The 21,105-nt window shown below is 41.8% G+C and overlaps 1 protein-coding gene across 2 annotated transcripts in view; it reads left to right on the top strand.

Moving 5' to 3' along the window:
* Positions 1–21,105, top strand: part of LOC124002925 (protein phosphatase 1 regulatory inhibitor subunit 16B-like) — a 188,128-nt gene that overhangs the window by 161,485 nt on the left and 5,538 nt on the right. For both annotated transcript variants that reach the window (XM_046310772.1, XM_046310770.1), the window contains exons 5-8: positions 2,124–2,227; positions 5,012–5,136; positions 8,399–8,524; positions 10,143–10,218. In XM_046310772.1, the coding sequence (XP_046166728.1) occupies positions 2,124–2,227; positions 5,012–5,136; positions 8,399–8,524; positions 10,143–10,218 (431 nt within the window). The remainder of the gene's footprint in view (positions 1–2,123; positions 2,228–5,011; positions 5,137–8,398; positions 8,525–10,142; positions 10,219–21,105) is intronic.

Here is a 21,105-nt window from a genome sequence, read left to right on the forward strand (position 1 = left end):
GTGCTTTTACACCTGCATTGTTTGCTGTTTGGGGTTTTAGGCTGGGTTTCTGTACAGCACTTTGAGATATCAGCTGATGTACGAAGGGCTATATAAATGAATTTGATTTGATTTGATTTGATTTGGTTACAGGGGTACAACAGAAATGCTTCAGTTTAGATATTAAAAGTGGTTAGGGCTGTGGTTTGGGTGGAAGGCTCAAAACAATGCACTTTCCATTAACCTCTATCATCAAGTACTCTCCCTGCTTGAATTGTGAACTGCAGTGGTCTAAACACTGCTCTGTGGCTCTGATCCTTGTGAGTTTGAGCCCAGTGGTGTGCCATCTCACGGTTGGGGATGGTGTTCTTCAGCTTGCAAGCCTCCCCCTATTTCATCCAAACAAACACATGGTCATTATGGCCAAACAGTTCAATTTTTGTTTCATCAGACCAGAGGACATTTCTCGAAAATGTACGACCTTTGTCCCCATGTGCAGTTGCAAACTGTAATCTGGCTTTTTTATGGCGGTTTTGGAGCAGTGGCCTCTTCCTTGCTGAGCGGCCTTTCAGGTTATGTCGATATAGGACTCGTTTTACTGTGGATATAGACACTTTTGTACCTGTTTCCTCCAGCATTTTCACAAGGTCCTTTACTGTTGTTCTGGGATTGATTTGCCCTTTTCGCACCAAAGTACGTTCATCTCTAGGAGACAGAATGTGTCTCCTTCCTGAGCGATATGACGACTGTGTGGTCCCATGGTGTTTATACTTGCGTACCATTGTTTGTACAGATGAAAGTGGTACCTTCAGGCGTTTGGAAATTGCTCCCAAGGATGAACCAGACTTGTGAAGGTCTACAGTTTTTTTCTGAGGTTTTATCTGATTTCTTTTGATTTTCCCATGATGTCAAGCAAAGAGGCACTGGGTTTGAAGGTAGACCTTGAATTTTCCAAGCGGTTTAAAGGCACAGTCAACTTAGTGTATGTAAACTTCTGACCCACTGGAATTGTGATACAGTGAATTATAAGTGAAATAATCTGTCTGTAAACAATTGTTGGAAAAATTACTTGTGTCATGCACAAAGTAGATGTCCTAACCGACTTGCCAAAACTATAGTTTGTTAACAAGACATTTGTGGAGTTGTTGAAAAACGAGTTTTAATGACTCCAACCTAAGTGTATGTAAACTTCCGACTTCAACTGTATAGAACCGTAAAAAAACTGATTAAAGAACACCTCATTGCACAAAGGGGACTGTCTTGTATTGTAACATGCACTGTTCTACAGTTTGTACTAGCCCTAGATGTTGTGGTAATGTACTGATGTGTAGGTGATGTAAGGCGTTTTAAAAGTATGTATTTCAGTCCTTGAGTAATAATGTTCTGTACTATGTCTTATGTTATGTTTAATGTGGACCCCAAGAAGAGTAGATGATGCTTTACCAGCGGCTAATGGGGACCCTAATAAATACCATAACTATTACCTAACGTTAATCATTTTAAATGTATTAATAAATAGCATAACTATTACCTAACGTTAATCATTTTAAATGTATTAATAAATAATATAACTATTACCTAACGTTAATCATTTTAAATGTATTAATAAATAACATAACTATTACCTAACATTAATCATTTTAAATGTATTAATAAATAACATAACTATTACCTAACATTAATCATTTTAAATGTATTAATAAATAACATAACTATTACCTAACATTAATCATTTTAAATGTGTTCTTCAATGGAGTAAGTAGTTCCCAAGGAATCCCGGATAGCACAAACCCCCAAAATAATCACAAACCCCCAAAATAATCACAAACCCCCAAAATAATAAATAATACTTTTTATACATGACCACAATCTGTTTTATTTGCTTTATTAACTATATTTGCTTAATTATCAATATACTTTGTATCCCTTATTTACTCAAGTGTTTCCTTTATTTTGTCAGTTCCCTGTATATGATCTGGTTTTAGTCCTCATCATGGATGTTTCTGTTCATTCTGTAGATCTTTATAAAAATGTATGACACTTAAACAGGAGTGAGTCCATTGGAAATGGAACCCACGACCTTTCAGGGTTGGTAGCGCCATGCTTTTACCGACTGAGCCACACTTACCTCTTATGTTCCCCAGTGGAGCGGATCTGTTATCGGTGAACTCTGACGGCAACATGCCCTATGACTTGTGTGAAGATGACCCGACCCTGGACATCATCGAGACCGCCATGGCCAACAGAGGTGAGCAACACATTGATCTATTCTTTAGTGAGTCTAATTGAAGTAGGAATGTCTTTGTCGAGGGACGCCTGACACTGGCCTGAAGCCGTCATGGTTGACTGAACCATCACTACCCTTTAGACACTTCATCTAAATGAACAATACTATTTTGATGTGTAGAAGTGTTCCGCTTCACGTTTGTACGTATCTACATATAAGCATAATTATTTTAAGTCAACCTCTCTTATCCAGTTGTTTGAATATGTTAGCCAGAATTGGGTCCAGAAATGTACCCACATTTCTAATATATGTAAATAGTGTTTGATTAGTGAATGCATTAATGTAGTTATCTTGTTAGATACTTCTCCCTATTAGCTGAAATCTGATTATTTTCAAAGCCATTTTAGCTAGCTGTTCAGACGGAACACAGCATTGAATCATGTGAAAACAGGCCAAGCAGACCTGGAACGGGGGTTTGGGGAACGTTTGCTAAACAGGCCAAGCAGACCTGGCCAGGGGGTTTGGGGTTTAACAAGTCCGTGAGAGAAGTGAAAAATTCTTCCTTAGTTGTTAATTTGATTGAAATATGAAGGTAGATTTGAGTGAATGTCTTCAGCAGTCGTACACGTTATTACTCCAAACTCGTGAAAGTGACAAACTGACACGTTTTCAACTCTATATCGGCGGAGTGCCTTTCATACGCAGTTCGGCGCGAGACGACCGTTAGACCCGATGAAGTGTTTCTGTGTATGAGTTTAGCTAGCCAACGTTGTCATAACATGGGGATTTCTATTAGAGAAGCAGTTCCTGCCTCTCTTCATACTTTCTTTGTTGCCTCTGTTCTAACTCACGGACACTAGAGAAGCTGAACCAAGTTGAATTCTTCACAAAGGGTCGTTACAGCTGCACTCAGACAAAGATATGTTCCCGTTATCACAAGTATAAATACTCCACTTTAGATACTCATCCTCCTCTCCAATCCTTACATCTTCTGGTTCCACAGGAAGAGGGTAACAGGATAATATAACCATTATTTCTCTCTTTAAGGGGATCTGACCTCCTGACCTCAACCCCTCCTTCACCTAATCCACAGATGTCCTCTCGTATCACCCATCACATTCCCGTGACTCTCCTCCCGTCCACACAGCACATTCCACAGTCACCCTGTCTTTCTACAGATCTCACTCCTTTATATACTCTGTGTCTGATCTATCTGTACTCTATCTATACTCTGTGTCTGATGTCTTTAATATCTCAATGTTCAAAGTTTACCCAGAATCCAACACCTCCCTCAGAGGCACATGTTGCTAGGCAACACCCCTGGACCACCATAAAACTTATTTTCTAGCGTCATGACAGTGCTGTTAGACAAAGCGAGTAAAGTGAACTTATAAACGTGATGTCGTTTTATTGGAATTAATGAATCGGATAGCTTTTGAAATAACTTACTCATCCTTTAATTGTCTTGACTTTTCTGTATGCCAGAGGAGATAAAGAAATGTATTTATATACTGTCCTGGTTACGCAGCCACCATAGTCCTTGGAACCATGCTGGAACCATGCTGAAACCATGCTGGAACCATGCTGGAACCAAGCTGGAACCTGCTGGAACCAAGCTGGAACCATGCTGAAACCATGCTGGAACCATGCTGAAACCATGCTGGAACCAAGCTGGAACCATGCTGAAACCATGCTGGAACCATGCTGGAACCATGTTGGAAACATGCTGGAACCAGGCTGGAACCATGCTGGAAACATGCTGGAACCTGCTGGAACCAGGCTGGAACCAAGCTGGAAACATGCTGGAACCAAGCTGGAACCATGCTGGAACCTGCTGGAACCATGCTGGAACCAAGCTGGAACTATGCTGGAACCATGCTGGAACCTGCTGGAACCAAGCTGGAACCATGCTGGAACCAAGCTGGAACCATGCTGGAACCAGGCTGGAACCATGCTGGAACCAGGCTGGAACCATGTTGGAACCAGGCTGGAACCAAGCTGGAACCATGCTGGAACCATGCTGGAACCAAGCTGGAAACATGCTGGAACCAAGCTGGAACCATGCTGGAACCTGCTGGAACCAAGCTGGAACCATGCTGGAACCATGTTGGAACCAGGCTGGAACCATGCTGGAACCAAGCTGGAACCATGCTGGAACCATGTTGGAACCATGTTGGAACCAAGCTGGAACCATGTTGGAACCATGTTGGAAAGGGTGAAATGAAAGAACAACGGACAAAGGGCGAGGACTGTGCTGTTTATGTTGACAAGGTAGTGTGAACAGGGTATCGGTCTGTCTCAGTGTGGCTGGCTGACTGAGTGTCTGTCTCTGACAGTGTGGTTTATGTTGACAAGGTAGTGTGAACAGGGTATCGGTCTGTCTCAGTGTGGCTGGCTGACTGAGTGTCTGTCTCTGACAGTGTGGTTTATGTTGACAAGGTAGTGTGAACAGGGTATCGGTCTGTCTCAGTGTGGCTGGCTGACTGAGTGTCTGTCTCTGACAGTGTGGTTTATGTTGACAAGGTAGTGTGAACAGGGTATCGGTCTGTCTCAGTGTGGCTGGCTGACTGAGTGTCTGTCTCTGACAGTGTGGTTTATGTTGACAAGGTAGTGTGAACAGGGTATCGGTCTGTCTCAGTGTGGCTGGCTGACTGAGTGTCTGTCTCTGACAGTGTGGTTTATGTTGACAAGGTAGTGTGAACAGGGTATCGGTCTGTCTCAGTGTGGCTGGCTGACTGACTGAGCGTCTGTCTCTGTTTGCCTGCCTAACTGACCAAAATCACTTCCTGTATGTTTGATTGACAGGTATCACCCAGGAGATGATCAATGAGACCCGGGCGTCTGTAGAGAGGAGGATGATGGGAGATATCCAGGAGCTGCTGACGGAAGGAGAGGACGTCAACCACCATGATTCACAGGGAGCTACTCTGGTGAGTTTATAATATAATTAAGTAATAAGACCAGAGGGGATGTGGTATATGGCCAATACAGGGCATTCTGAAAGCATTCAGACCCCTTCACTTTTTCCACATTTTGTTACGTTACAGCCTTATTCTAAAATGTATTAAATACATGTTTTCCCTCATCAATCTACACACAAACCCCATAACGACATAGGTTTTTAGAAATGTTTGCAAATGTATTAAAGATTAAAAAAACAGAAATACCTTCTTTACATAAGTATTCAGACCCTTTTGCTATGAGACTCAAAATTGAGCTCAGGTGCATCCTGTTTCCATTGATCATCCTTGAGATGTTTCTCCAACTTGATTGGAGTCCACCTGTGGTAAATTCAATTGATTGAACATGATTTGGAAAGGCACACACCTGTCTACATAAGGTCCCACAGTTGACAGTCGAAGGAATTGTCCGTAGAGCTCTGAGACAGGATTGTGTCGAGCCACAGATCTGGGGAAGGTTACCAAAACATGTCTTGGTAGAGCATGGCGCTTGTAACGCCAGGGAAGTGGGTTCAATCCCCGGGACCACCCATACGTAGAATGTATGCACACATGACTGTAAGTCGCTTTGGATAAAAGCGTCTGCTAAATGGCATATATTATTATTATTATTATTACAACCAACTTATAGGGAGACGGACACCGGGAGGGAGAGGACATCAACCACCACGACTCAGAAGGAGTTACTCTGGTGAGAGGGACATAGCCCCCAGAGTAGAAACACAAACTTTATTGTCCCTTTTGTCTTGGACAACGACAAATCACATACGATGTACACTAGAGAGCCCACACAGATACAGGCTGGGGTACAGTTGTAGAACAGGCACCATCCAGACAGCACAAGGCAGGAGGCTCTACCTTCTGTGTGATGCATTGTGGTTGGTGCTTATGATATCCTAAATTGGTTGCAAGGATTTGTCACAATCTAATACAAACGCAATTGGATGGAAATGGGTGAGGTACGTTACGCGATACTTACCCTAAAAATAACTTTAGTAAAGCTTCAAGATTTACTCCCAAATGCCGAGGTTGAAGAAGATTGTCCTGCAGCTTCATGACTCTCTGTTAATCTGTGTTTGACATATGATGCTAACAGTCAAATTAGAGCAACACAGAGAAAATCTAGACCTCTGGCAGAGAGGGACATTCAACTGGTATTATGGGCCGGTCCCAAACGGCACCCTATTTTCTATATAGTGCACTATAAAGGGTGCCATTTGGGACGAACATGTTATGTAAGATGTGTTCGTCTTCCAACACAGTTTAGCAGAGATTCATTATGATGTGGCATCATGTGACCTGCTCTTTGTTCCAGTAGGAGCTGAAAGACATGTCAAGTAAGTCATGTGATCTGAAAATAAATAATGGTTGAATAATGGTTTTCGGGTCAAAGGTCATATAACCAATCAATGGCCACACAACGTGGACTAGTATTAATGCATCTAGTTTACTGGGAAAGGTCATCCTTGCACAGACACAGACAGACAGACAGACAGACAGACAGACAGACAGACAGACAGACAGACAGACAGACAGACAGACAGACAGACAGACAGACAGACAGACAGACAGACAGACAGACAGCGAGAGAGACAGACACAGACAAACACAGACAGAGAGAGAGACACACACACAGACAGAGAGAGACACACACAGACAGAGAGAGGCACACACAGACAGAGAGAGAGACACACACACAGAGAGAGAGACACACACACAGACAGAGAGACACACACACAGACAGAGAGAGACACACACACAGACAGAGAGAGAGACACACACACAGACAGAGAAAGAGACACACACACAGACAGAGAGACACACACACAGAGAGACACACACACAGACAGAGAGAGACACACACACAGACAGAGAGAGAGACACACACACAGACAGAGAAAGAGACACACACACAGACAGAGACACACACACAGACAGAGAGAGAGACACACACACACAGACAGAGAAAGAGACACACACACAGACAGAGACACACAGACAGAAACACCCATGGGCGTACACACACTGCATCACAAGGTCACACACACACACACACACACACACACACACACACACACACACACACACACACACACACACACACACACACACACACACACACACACACACACACACACACACACACACACACACACACTGACAGGTCACACACACACACACACACACACACACACACACACACACACACACACACACACACACAGACACAGACAGAGAGAGACACACACACACAGACAGAGAAAGAGACACACACACAGACAGAGACACACAGACAGAGAGAGACACACACACAGACAGAGAGAGAGACACACACACAGACAGAGAAAGAGACACACACACAGACAGAGACACACAGAGAGAGAGACACACACACACACACACAGACAGAGAGAGGGACACACACAGAGAGCCTGATTGAATATGTAAAACTCTGAGACATCCTAGTGACTTACTATAGGCACACCAGCAAGAGAGGCCAAGGGAGGCCAGGGGAGGGGGAGGCCAGGGAGGCCAGGGATGAACTTTTTGGCTGACTCCCCTTTCACCCAGCCGGGATCTGTAAGGCTCATCCCCATCCTCACTGATCCAGTCATTTAACGAGGCAGCCAGTCCAGGCCATCCAGTACTCCTAGAATTGAGCAGTTTGGAAAACAAGTCAACATATTATTTTACTGTATCTAATTCATTTGAGTGAGATTCATGAGATCTGGCAGTGATTCATTCAGATTCAGTTTTTTTCTTGGCCCTGAAACAAGGTAATTTGATCTTAGCAATACAGATGAGAAGATGAGTTCACTCGAGGTTTATTTCTCAATTTAGTGGCCAGGCGTAAAGAGAGCATACATAAATCAACATACATTTTGCATCAGAGTTAGCTTCCTGCCGCGGTCCCATCCCAGCCTGTCTGGTAGATCTCTGGCAAGGCATTAGATATATACAAATAAGAGGTAGGGAATCATTGCAAATAAAACGATTTGTTAAAGTAGCCAACACTCTATATCTCTCAAATTCAAATCTGAACCTGGAAGACCGTAACACTGCCCCCCCCCCCCCCCCCACCTTCCCCTGTAATCAGGGACTGATTGGTTACAATGAATGTTCAGGAAGAAGAGAGAACTAGCAGTAGTCTGCACCTGGTCGGGTGAGATTGAAACACCCCTGCTCTAAAGTGACTCTGTTCCATTGGTCTCCTCTCCTGTCACTCATGCAGCTCCACATTGCAGCAGCTAACGGTTACGTCCAGGCTGCAGAGCTTCTGCTGGAGGGAGGAGCCAGGATGGACCTGAGAGACACTGACGGATGGCAGCCGCTCCACGCTGCAGCCTGCTGGGGTCAGGTGAGGACACTAGTGAACACACACACACACACACACACACACACACACACACACACACACACACACACACACACACACACACACACACACACACACACACACACACACACACACACACACCTGAAAGACACTGACAAATGGCAGCCACTCCACTCTGCAGCATGCTGGGGTCAGGTGAGGTAATACACACACAAGGAGGGGACAGAAACACCCATGGGCGTACACACACACACACACACTGCATCACAAGGTCACACACACACACACACACACACACACACACACACACACACACACACACACACACACACACACACACACACACACACACACACACACACACACACACACACACACACACACACACACACACACTGCTGCACAAGGTCACACACACACAGATTATTATTTTTTATTTATTTTACCTTTATTTAACTAACCAGATCAGTAAAGAACAAATTAGTATTTTACAATGACGGCCTACGCCGGCCAAACCCTCCCCAAACCCGGACGACGCTGGGCCAATTGTCCTCCGCCCTATGATGCATACAAATAAACACACACACCCACTCTACACATGTAACTGAGGACTTGGTGGACTGTATATTCTTTAGGTTTTACTTGGTGTTCTCTCCCGTGTGCTGGTAACCGATGACAAGACAGAGGATTACGGTCTGGTTTAACGACGCTGAAGATTGACAGTATGGCCATGGAACACGGAACGGACAGACAGACAGACAGACAGACAGACAGACAGACAGACAGACAGACAGACAGACAGACAGACAGACAGACAGACAGACAGACAGACAGACAGACAGACAGACAGACAGACAGACAGCTAGCAGGACACTAGGAGAAAGGACCACCTGACTATTAGGGAGTCAGCTAGCAGGACACTAGGAGAAATGAGCACCTGACTATTATGGAGTCAGCTAGCAGGACACTAGGAGAAAGGAGCACCTGACTATTAGGGAGTCAGCTAGCAGGACACTAGGAGAAAGGAGCACCTGACTATTAGGGAGTCAGCTAGCAGGACACTAGGAGAAAGGAGCACCTGACTATTAGGGAGTCAGCTAGCAGGACACTAGGAGAAAGGAGCACCTGACTACCAGGGAGTCAGCTAGCAGGACACTAGGAGAAAGGAGCACCTGACTATTAGGGAGTCAGCTAGCAGGACACTAGGAGAAAGGAGCACCTGACTATTAGGGAGTCAGCTAGCAGGACACTAGGAGAAAGGAGCACCTGACTACCATGGAGTCAGCTTGCAGGTTGAAAGTTGTCTTCTTGCCCATGCCCCAGCTGTCCATACTGTGCAGTGCTACTATAACTAGGAGAAGGTGAGGCTTGGTGTCGTGTATGATCGGACCAGGTCCAGACTTCACAGGAAACTCGATCCATCTCGGGGAGTTAACATCTTTATCCAGCTCGAAGGACTGAGGACTCGGTGGACTGTATAATCTTTAGTTTAGGTTGGACTTGATGTGCCCTTACCAGCACAAGGGAGAGAACTTACTCAGTAAAACCTAACCTAAAGAATATACAGTCCACCAAGTCTTCAGTTCCTGCAGATGATCGTGGATAACTGTGTAAATACTGATAGTCTCTATGGTTCCAGATGCATGTAGCAGAGCTGCTGGTTTCTCACGGTGCCAGTCTCAATGCCAAGACCTTCCTAGAGGAGACTCCCATTGGTAAGTCTGCCCTAACACTAAAACCTACCTACCTTCCTAGAGGAGACTCCCATTGGTAAGTCTGCCCCAACACTAAAACCTATCTACCTTCCTACCTACATAAGCCTAAACCTACCGACCTAACCCTACCTATCTACCTACCTATCTACCTACCTACCTATCTACCTACCTACCTACCTACCTACCTACCTACCTACCTACCTACCTACCTACCTACCTACCTACCTACCTACCTACCTACCTACCTACCTACATAACCCTAACCCTACCTACCTACCAAACCATATCATTCTACCTACCTAACCCTAAACCCCTACATACCTACCTACCTTCCTTCCTACCTACCTACCTACCTACCTACCTACCTACCTACCTACCTACCTACCTACTTACATAACCCTAAACCCTACCATCTACAGTTGAAGTCGGAAGTTTACATACACTTAGGTTGGAGTCATTAAAACTTGTTTTTCAACCACTCCACAAATTTCTTGTTAACAAACTATAGTTTTGGCAAGTCGGTTAGGACATCTACTTTGTGCATGACACAAGTCATTTTTCCAACAATTGTTTACAGACAGATTATTTCACGTATAAGTCACTGTATCACAATTCCAGTAGGTCAGAAGTTTACATACACTAAGTTGACGGTGCCTTTAAACAGCTTGGAAAATTCCAGGAAATTATGTCATGGCTTTAGAAGCTTCTGATAGGCTAATTGACATAATTTGAGTCAAATGGAGGTGTACCTGTGGATGTATTTCAAGGCCTACTTTCAAACTCAGTGCCTCTTTGCTTGACATCATGGGAAAATCAAAAGAAATCAGCCAAGACCTCAGAAAATAAATTGTAGACGTCCACAAGTCTGGTTCATCCTTGGGAGCAATTTCCAAATGCCTGAAGGTACCACATTCATCTGTACAAACAATAGTACGCAAGTATAAACACCATGGGACCACGCAGCCGTCATATCGCTCAGGAAGGAGACGTGTTCTGTCTCCTAGAGATGAACGTACTCTGGTGCGAAAAGGGCAAATCAATCCCAGAATAACAGCAAATGACCTTGGGAAGATGCTGGAGGAAACAGGTACAAAAGTATCTATATCTGTCAGGCATAGGTGTAATAGGTGGCAGGGAAGTCAGGCGCAGGAGAGTCAAACGGAGTGTAAAATGGAGTCTTTTAATAATGTCATGGTAACATGCTCCATAACACTAAACAGGAAATAGAACATAAACAAAATATGGTTACGAAGACCCGTCGCGCACCTATACAACAAACAACACTACACTGACAATAAACAATCTCTGACAAAGACATGAGGGGAAACAGAGGGTTAAATACACAACAGGTAATGAATGGGATTGAAAACAGGTGTGTGGGAAGACAAGACAAAACCAATGGAAAATGAAAAATGGATCAATGATGGCTAGAAGACCGGTGACGTCGAACGCCGAGCACCGCCCGAACAAGGAGAGGCAACGACTTCGGTAGAAGTCGTGACAATATCCACAGTAAAACGAGTCCTATATCGACATAACCTGAAAGGCAGCTCAGCAAGGAAGAAGCCACTGCTTAAAAACCGCCATAAAAAAGCCAGACTACAGTTTACAACTGCACATGGAGACAAAGATCGTACTTTTTGGAGAAATGTCCTCTGGTCTGATGAAAAAAAATAGAACTGTTTGGCCATAATGACTGTCGTGTTTGGAGGAAAAAAGGGGAGGCTTGCAAGCTGAAGAACACCATCCCAACCGTGAAGCACGGGGTGGCAGCATCATGTTGTGGGGGTGCTTTGCTGCAGGAGGGACTGGTGCATATATTGAATATATTGAAGCACCATCTCAAGACATCAGTCAGAAAGTTAAAGCTTGGTCGCAAATCGGTCTTCCAAATGGACAATGACCCCAAGCATAGTTCCAAAGTTGTGGCAAAATGGCTTAAGGACAACAAATTCAAGGTATTGGAGTGGCCACAAAGCCCTGACCTCAATTCTATAGAAAATTTGTGGGCAGAACTGATAAAGTGTGCGAGCAAGGAGGCCTACAATCCTGACCTAGTTACACCAGCTCTGTCAGGAGGAATGGGCCAAAATTCACCCAACTTATTATGGGAAGCTTGTGGAAGGCTACCCAAAACGTTTGACCCAAGTTAAACACTTTAAAGGCAATGCTACCAAATACTAATTGAGTGTATGTAAACTTCTGACCCACAGGAATGTGATGAAAGAAATAAAAGCTGAAATAAATAATTATCTCTACTATTATTCTGACATTATTCTGACACTTAAAATAAAGTGGTGATCCTAAATGACCCAAGACAGGGAATTTTACTAGGATCAAATGTCGGGAATTGTGAAAAGCAGAGTTTAAATCTATTTGGCTAAGGTGTATGTAAACTTCCGTCTTCAACTGCATGTAACCCTAAACCCTACCTACCTACCTACATACATAACCCTAAACCCATTCATACCTTCCTATATAACCCCAACCCCTTCCTACCTACCTACATAAACCTACCTACCTACATAACACAAACCCTACCTACATAACAATACACCCACCTACCTACATAACCCTAACCCTACCTACCTACATAACTAACCCCTACCTACCTACATAACCCTACATACCTACATAACCCTAACCCCTACCTACCTACCTACATAACCCTAACCCCTACCTACCTACATAACCCTAACCCCTACCTACCTACCTACATAACCCTAACCCCTACCTACCTACATAACCCTAACCCCTACCCACCTACATAACCCTGACCCCTACCTACATAACCCTGACCCCTACCTACATAACCCTGACCCCTACCTACATAACCCTAACACTACCTACATACATCATTCTACCTATCTACATAGCCCTAACCCTACCTACATAACCATGACACCTACCTAGCTATATACATAACCCTAACCCTACCTACATAACCCTAACCCTATACAACCCTAAATCTACCTACATAACCCTACTTACATAACCCTAGCCCTACCTACCTACCTACCTACCTACCTACCTACCTACCTACCTACCTACCTACCTACCTACCTACCTACATAACCCTACCTACCTACATAACCCTAAACCCTACCTACCTACCTACATAACCCTACCTACCTACATAACCCTACCTACCTACCTACCTACATAACCCTACCTACCTACATAACCCTACCTACCTACCTACCTACATAACCCTACCTACCGACATAACCATAAACCCTACCTACCTACCTACCCACATAACCCTACCTACCTACCTACATAACCCTAAACTTACCTACATAACCCTACTTTCATAACCCTAACCCTAAACCCTACCTACCTACCTACATAACCCTAAACCCTACCTACCTACATAACCCTGACCCCTACCTACCTACATAACCCTGCCTACCTACATAACCCTAAACCCTACCTACCTACATAACCCTGACCCCTACCTACCTACATAACCCTGCCTACCTACATAACCCTAAACCCTACCTACCTACATAACCCTAATCCCTACCTACCTTCATAACCCTAATTAATCCCTACCTACCTACATAACCCTAAACCCTACCTACCTACATAACCCTAATTAATCCCTACCTACCTACATAACCCTAATTAAACCCTACCTACCTACATAACCCTAATTAATCCCTACCTACCTACATAACCCTAATTAAACCCTACCTACCTACATAACCCTAATTAATCCCTACCTACCTACATAACCCTAATTAAACCCTACCTACCTACATAACCCTAATTAATCCCTACCTACCTACATAACCCTAATTAAACCCTACCTACCTACATAACCCTAATTAATCCCTACCTACCTACATAACCCTAATTAATCCCTACCTACCTACATAACCCTAATCCCTACCTACCTACATAACCCTAATTAATCCCTACCTACCTACATAACCCTAATCCCTACCTACCTACATAACCCTAATTAATCCCTACCTACCTACATAACCCTAATCCCTACCTACCTACATAACCCTACCTACCTACATAACCCTAAACCCTACCTACCTACATAACCCTAATTAATCCCTACCTACCTACATAACCCTAATTAATCCCTACCCACCTACATAACCCTAATTAATCCCTACCTACCTACATAACCCTAATTAATCCCTACCCACCTACATAACCCTAATTAATCCCTACCTACCTACATAACCCTAATTAATCCCTACCTACCTACATAACCCTAATTAATCCCTACCTACCTACATACACTACTGTTCAAAAGGTTGGGGTCACTTAGAAATGAACTTGAAAGAAAAGCACATTTCTTGTCCATTAAAATAACATACAATTGATCGGAAATACACTGTAGACATTGTTAATGTTGTAAATGACTATTGCAGCTGGAAAATGCTGATTGTTAATGGAATATCTACATAGGTGTACAGAGGCCCATTGTCAGCAACCATCACCATCACCCCATGTGTTCCAATGGAACGTTGTGTTACCTAATCCAAGTTTATATCATTTTAAAAGGCTAATTGATCATTAGAAAAACCTTTTGCAGTTATGTTAGCACAGCTGAAAACTGTTGGTCTGATTAAAGAAGCAATAAAACTGTCCTTCTTTAGACTAGTTGAGTATCTGGAGCATCAGCATTTGTGGGTTCGATTACAGGCTCAAAATGGCCAGAAACAAATAACTTTCTTCTGAAACTCATCAGTCTATTATTGTTCTGAGTAATGAAGGCTATTCCATGTGAGAAATTGGCAAGAAAACTGAAGATCTGGTACAGCTCTGTGTACTACTCCCTTCACAGAACAGCGCAAATTGTCTCTAACCAGAATAGAAAGATGAGTGGGAGGCCCTTGTGCACAACTGAACAAGTACATTAGAGTGTCTAGTTTGAGAAACAGACGCCTCACAAGTCCTCAACTGGCAGCTTCATTAAATAGTACCAGCAAAACACCAGTCTCAACAGCGAAGGGGCGACTCCGGTATGCTGGAGCCGCCTCTCTGGTCCAACGGCGATTGGACCAAAGGACAGACTTCCACCGGTCTACTGTCCATTGCTCGTGTTTCTTGGCCCAAGCAAGTCTCTTCTTCTTATTGGTCTCCTTTAGTGGTGGTTTGTTTGCAGCAATTTGACCATGAAGGTCTGATTCACATAGTCTCCTCTGAACAGTTAATGTTGAGATGTGTCTGTTACTTGAACTCTGTGAAGCATTTATTTGGGCTGCAATCTGAGGTGTAGTTAACTAGTGAACTCATCCTCTGCAGCAGAGTTAGCTCTGGTTCTTCCTTTCCTGTGGCGGTCCTCATGAGAGCCAGTTTCATCATGTTGCTTGATGGTTTTTGCGACTGCACTTGAAAACTTTGAAAGTTATCGCATATTCTGCATTGACTGACCTTCATGTCTTAAAGTAATGATGGACTGTCATTTCTCTTTACTTATTTAAGCGGTTCTTGCCGTACTACGGGCTCTTTTACCCAATAGGGCTCTTCTGTATTCCACCCCTACCTTGTCACAACAGAACTGATTGGCTCAACCACATTAAAGAAAGAAATTCCACAAATGAACTTTCAACATGGCACACCTGTTAATTGAAATGCATTCCAGGTGACTTCCTCATGAAGCTAGTTGAGAGAATGCCAAGAGTGTGCAAAGCTGTCATCAAGGCAAAGGGAGGCTACTTTGAATAATCTGTTTAACACTGTTTTGGTTACGACATGATTCCATTTATGTTATTTTATAGTTTTGATGTGTCCACTATTATTCTACAATGTAGAAAATATTTAAAAAATAAAGAAAAACCCTTGAATGAATAGGTGTCCAAACTATTGACTGGTACTGTATAGTGAGCAATATGTTTGGAACACCAGTATCGAATTGCAATACATATAGAATCGCCACCTAGCGATAATATTGTATCGTGAGTTCCCTGGCAATACCCAACCCTACTATACTGTATACATGATTGCTGTACTAGGGTCTAAAACGCCATTAAACCAACCTATAGTGTTGTGGAAACTGAGGATTTATTTTTTATTATTTAACCAGACAAGTCAGTTAAGAACATATTCTTATTTTCAATGACAGCCTGGGAACAGTAGGTTAACTGCCTGTTCAGGGGCAGAACGACAGATTTGTACCTTGTCAGCTCGGGGGTTTGAACTCGCAACCTTCCGGTTACTAGTCCAGCGCTCTAACCACTAGGCTACGCTGCCGCCCAGAAGCATCTCAGATGATTCTCCCCTCACACGGTCTGTGTTGATGGGACCTATATGGATGTCGCCCGAAACCCAACTCTTTTGAAACAGGCAGAACTTTCTCAATTTATCGGAGATCAAATTCTCCCAATAGTTTTGTACTCTGGGATACATGAAAAGCCTTTCATAGGGGTCAAATAATGTCGTATACCAAATGTCTTAAAAATAAATACACTGCTGAATTGAACAAATTAGAGAAGGACATCCTATTACTCCTACAGGAACACCAAACATCTGGCTCTAAAGAAACATACTGCTCATTGGTGAATAAAAAACTGTGCCTTTTCTACCCCAATTCATAATATCTTTGCCTAGTTGGAAGAATATCCTTGTCAGTTTTGTAAGTACTTAGGGTATTATATTTCAAACTCTTGGCCTGGCAGATAAAAGCTGAGGAGATTTCCAGAACCAGCAACACTATCGAAACTCAAAATGGTCAAGTGTCTCAACCCTGAATAGATTCATGAGTCATTTAAACAATACTATTCAAGGTTATACAGTTCTGATGGAACGGAACTAGCAATGATAGGCAATTTCCTCTCTACAACCCGGCAAATCCCCGGGAGACGGAGTTCTACAAGGCTATTATAACAGTTATTCATAAGAAAAATAAAGATCCTCTACGATGCTCTTCTTACAGGCAAATCTCTCTCCACCATGCTGACTATAAATCGATTTCTAGGGAGATGGCTTAATAGATTAGGACTATTTGCCAAACCTGATAAACACCGATCAAACAGGCTAGTAACCGGAAGGTTGCAAGTTCAAACCCCCGAACTGACAAGGTACAAATCTGTCGTTTTGCCCCTGAACAGGCAGTTAACCCACTGTTCCTAGGCCGTCATTGAAAATAAGAATTGAAAATACGAATTTGTTCTTAACTGACTTCCCTAGTTAGATAAAGATTTTAAAAAATACAAATAAATATGGTCGCCACAAGGGTTTAAATGTCTAGGAATCACGGTTGATAATGAATAATGAAATGTGTTGAAGCTTAACTGTCTTGGTTCAGAAGGTGCTGGATGACTTGAATAGATGGATACATCTGCCTCTTACAGTATTTGTGAGAATCAGCTGCATTAAGATGATTCACTGTATTACGTCCTACCTAAGATGACGTACCTATTTCAATCTTTACCCATAATCCCTTTATGTCCATTAACAAGACCATTTGAATGGCACTGTAAAACTCCAAGGGACAAATTAATATTATCGTCTAGGAGGTCTCCGTCTGACAAATTTCAAGATGTATTACTGGGCAGCACAAATTACATTTATTACATCCTTATTTGAAGCTGAACCAGCCTCCTCTTGGACTCAGATGGAAATAATGAAGAGGTTGGGAGTAATATTATCTACAAGTGGAACCCTGAGACTATATCAACAATAACAAGCAATCCCTGTACCATCAATTTAGTAAGATCTTAGCATGAAATTCGTAAGTTCTTTGGTCTGAAAGGAGACTTGTCACCTGAAACACCCCTGTGGCATAACAGTCTCCTGCCAATGATCTTGGATAACAATATTTTTCAACATTGGCATGAGAAGAGAAGGATGCATTTAGTCTATTGTTATATAGGTGGCATCATTGTGTAATTTGAGCAACTGAAAGCGAAATACCAGTTATCCCAATATGCATTTATTTAGTTATTTGCAGTGAAGAAACTTTCTCAGAAGCACTCTTGGAGATAATTTTACCAAATCAATTTAGTATTGAACAACTACAGTGCCTTGCAAAAGTATTCATCCCCCTTGGCGTACCTTGACAGCATAGTCAAGGTATTGGAGTGGCCATCACAAAGCCCTGACCTCAATTCTATAGAAAATTTGGGCAGAACTGAAAAAGCAAATCTGACTCAGTTACACCAGCTCTGTCAGCAGGAATGGGCCAATATTCACCCAACTTATTGTGGGAAGCTTGTGGAAGGCTACCTGAAACGTTTGACCCAAGTTAAACAATTTAAAGGCAATGCTACCAAATACTAATTGAGTGTATGTAAACTTTTGGCACACTGGGAATGTGATGAAAGAAATAAAAGCTGAAATAAATCATTCTCTCTACTATTATTCTGACATTTCACATTCTTAAAATAAAGTGGTGATCCTAACTGACCTAAGACAGGGGATGTTTACTTGGATTAAATGTCAGGAATTGTGATTTAAAAAATATATATATCTGGCTACGGTGCATGTAAACTTCAGACTTCAACTGTATCTACTGTAGGTCAAGAGAGAGATGGGAAGCTGATCTAACTATATTACAAATGATGAAGAGGCTGTGGTCGAACCTATGCCATGATAGCGTATCAGCAACCATCGACTCCAGATACAGACATTATAACTTCGTCCACCAACTCTATCTAACACCTCAAAGGTCACCCTGAAATATCAGACATGGGTTTTAGACGTGGGACAACAGAAGGCACTTTTCTGCATTCTACTTAACAGTGTACTAAATGACATTCTACTTAACAGTGTACTAAATGACATTCTACTTAACAGTGTACTAAATGACATTCTACTTAACAGTGTACTAAATGACATTCTACTTAACAGTGTACTAAATGACATTCTACTTAACATTGTGCTAAATGACATTCTACTTAACAGTGTACTAAATGACATTCTACTTAACAGTGTACTAAATGACATTCTACTTAACAGTGTACTAAATGACATTCTACTTAACAGTGTACTAAATGACATTCTACTTAACATTGTGCTAAATGACATTCTACTTAACAGTGTACTAAATGACATTCTACTTAACAGTGTACTAAATGACATTCTACTTAACAGTGTACTAAATGACATTCTACTTAACAGTGTACTAAATGACATTCTACTTAACAGTGTACTAAATGACATTCTACTTAACAGTGTACTAAATGACATTCTACTTAACATTGTGCTAAATGACATTCTACTTAACAGTGTACTAAATGGCATTCTACTTAACAGTGTACTAAATGACATTCTACTTAACAGTGTACTAAATGACATTCTACTTAACGGTGTACTAAATGACATTCTACTTAACAGTGTACTAAATGACATTCTACTTAACAGTGTACTAAATGACATTCTACTTAACAGTGTACTAAATGACATTCTACTTAACGGTGTACTAAATGACATTCTACTTAACAGTGTACTAAATGACATTCTACTTAACAGTGTGCTAAATGACATTCTACTTAACAGTGTACTAAATGACATTCTACTTAACAGTGTACTAAATGACATTCTATTTAACAGTGTACTAAATGACAAGCCTTCTGGCATGAAGTTTGTGATACCCTGGCCTTTATTATAGAGGTCCCTTTCCACCTGAAATATGCCTTCTGGGTAACTTTACAAATGTGAATTTAAGGAATCATTTCAATATCAAATTGACAGATATTGCCATTGTCACTGCAAGAAAAGGTGTTGCATAGACATTGAAATCAGATTCCTCTCTCTCAACTACAAGACGGCTCTCTGAAATGTATTCCTCTGGAAAAGATGACCTACGCTTTAAGAAATAAATTCAACCATTTTGTAAACATTTGGCAACCCTTCCTAGACGACATGGATAAACACTTACATTGGGATTGGTGGATGTGGGCTTGTAGATCGATAGAAATAGATGGAGATATTTTCTCTCTAATGTTCTGTATTTTTTGTGTGTTTTTGTATTGGTTTTGTGTTGCTTTGTATTGGTTTTGTGTTGCTTTGTATTGGTTTTGTGTTGCTTTGTATTGGTTTTGTGTTGCTTTGTATTGGTTTTGTGTTGCTTTGTATTGGTTTTGTGTTGCTTTGTATTGGTTTTGTGTTGCTTTGTATTGGTTTTGTGTTGCTTTGTATTGGTTTTGTGTTGCTTTGTATTGGTTTTGTGTTGCTTTGTATTGGTTTTGTGTTGCTGTGTATTGGCTTTGTATTGCTTTTGTGTTGCTTTGTATTGGTTTTGTGTTGCTTTGTATTGGTTTTGTGTTGCTTTGTATTGGTTTTGTGTTGCTTTGTATTGGTTTTGTGTTGCTTTGTATTGGTTTTGTGTTGCTTTGTATTGGTTTTGTGTTGCTTTGTATTGGTTTTGTGTTTGTTGTTTTTGTGGTTTTGTGTTGCTTTGTATTGGTTTTTGTGGTGTTATGTTGCTTTGTATTGGTTTTGTATTGCTTTTGTGTTGCTTTGTATTGGTTTTGTGTTGCTTTGTATTGGTTTTGTGTTGCTTTGTATTGGTTTTGTGTTGCTTTGTATTGGTTTTGTGTTGCTTTGTATTGGTTTTGTGTTGCTTTGTATTGGTTTTGTGTTGCTTTGTATTGGTTTTGTGTTGCTTTGTATTGGTTTTGTGTTTGTTGTTTTTGTGGTTTTGTGTTGCTTTGTATTGGTTTTTGTGGTGTTGTGTTGCTTTGTATTGGTTTTGTGTTTGTTGTTTTTGTGGTTTTGTGTTGCTTTGTATTGGTTTTTGTGATGTTGTGTTGCTTTGTATTGGTTTTGTGTTTGTTGTTTTTGTGGTGTTGTGTTGCTTTGTATTGGTTTTGTGTTGCTTTGTATTGGTTTTGTGTTGCTTTGTATTGGTTTTGTGTTGCTTTGTATTGGTTTTGTGTTGCTTTGTATTGGTTTTGTGTTTGTTGTTTTTGTGGTTTT

This window comes from Oncorhynchus gorbuscha, linkage group LG18, assembly GCF_021184085.1.
Source record: "Oncorhynchus gorbuscha isolate QuinsamMale2020 ecotype Even-year linkage group LG18, OgorEven_v1.0, whole genome shotgun sequence".
Classification (NCBI taxonomy): domain Eukaryota; kingdom Metazoa; phylum Chordata; class Actinopteri; order Salmoniformes; family Salmonidae; genus Oncorhynchus; species Oncorhynchus gorbuscha.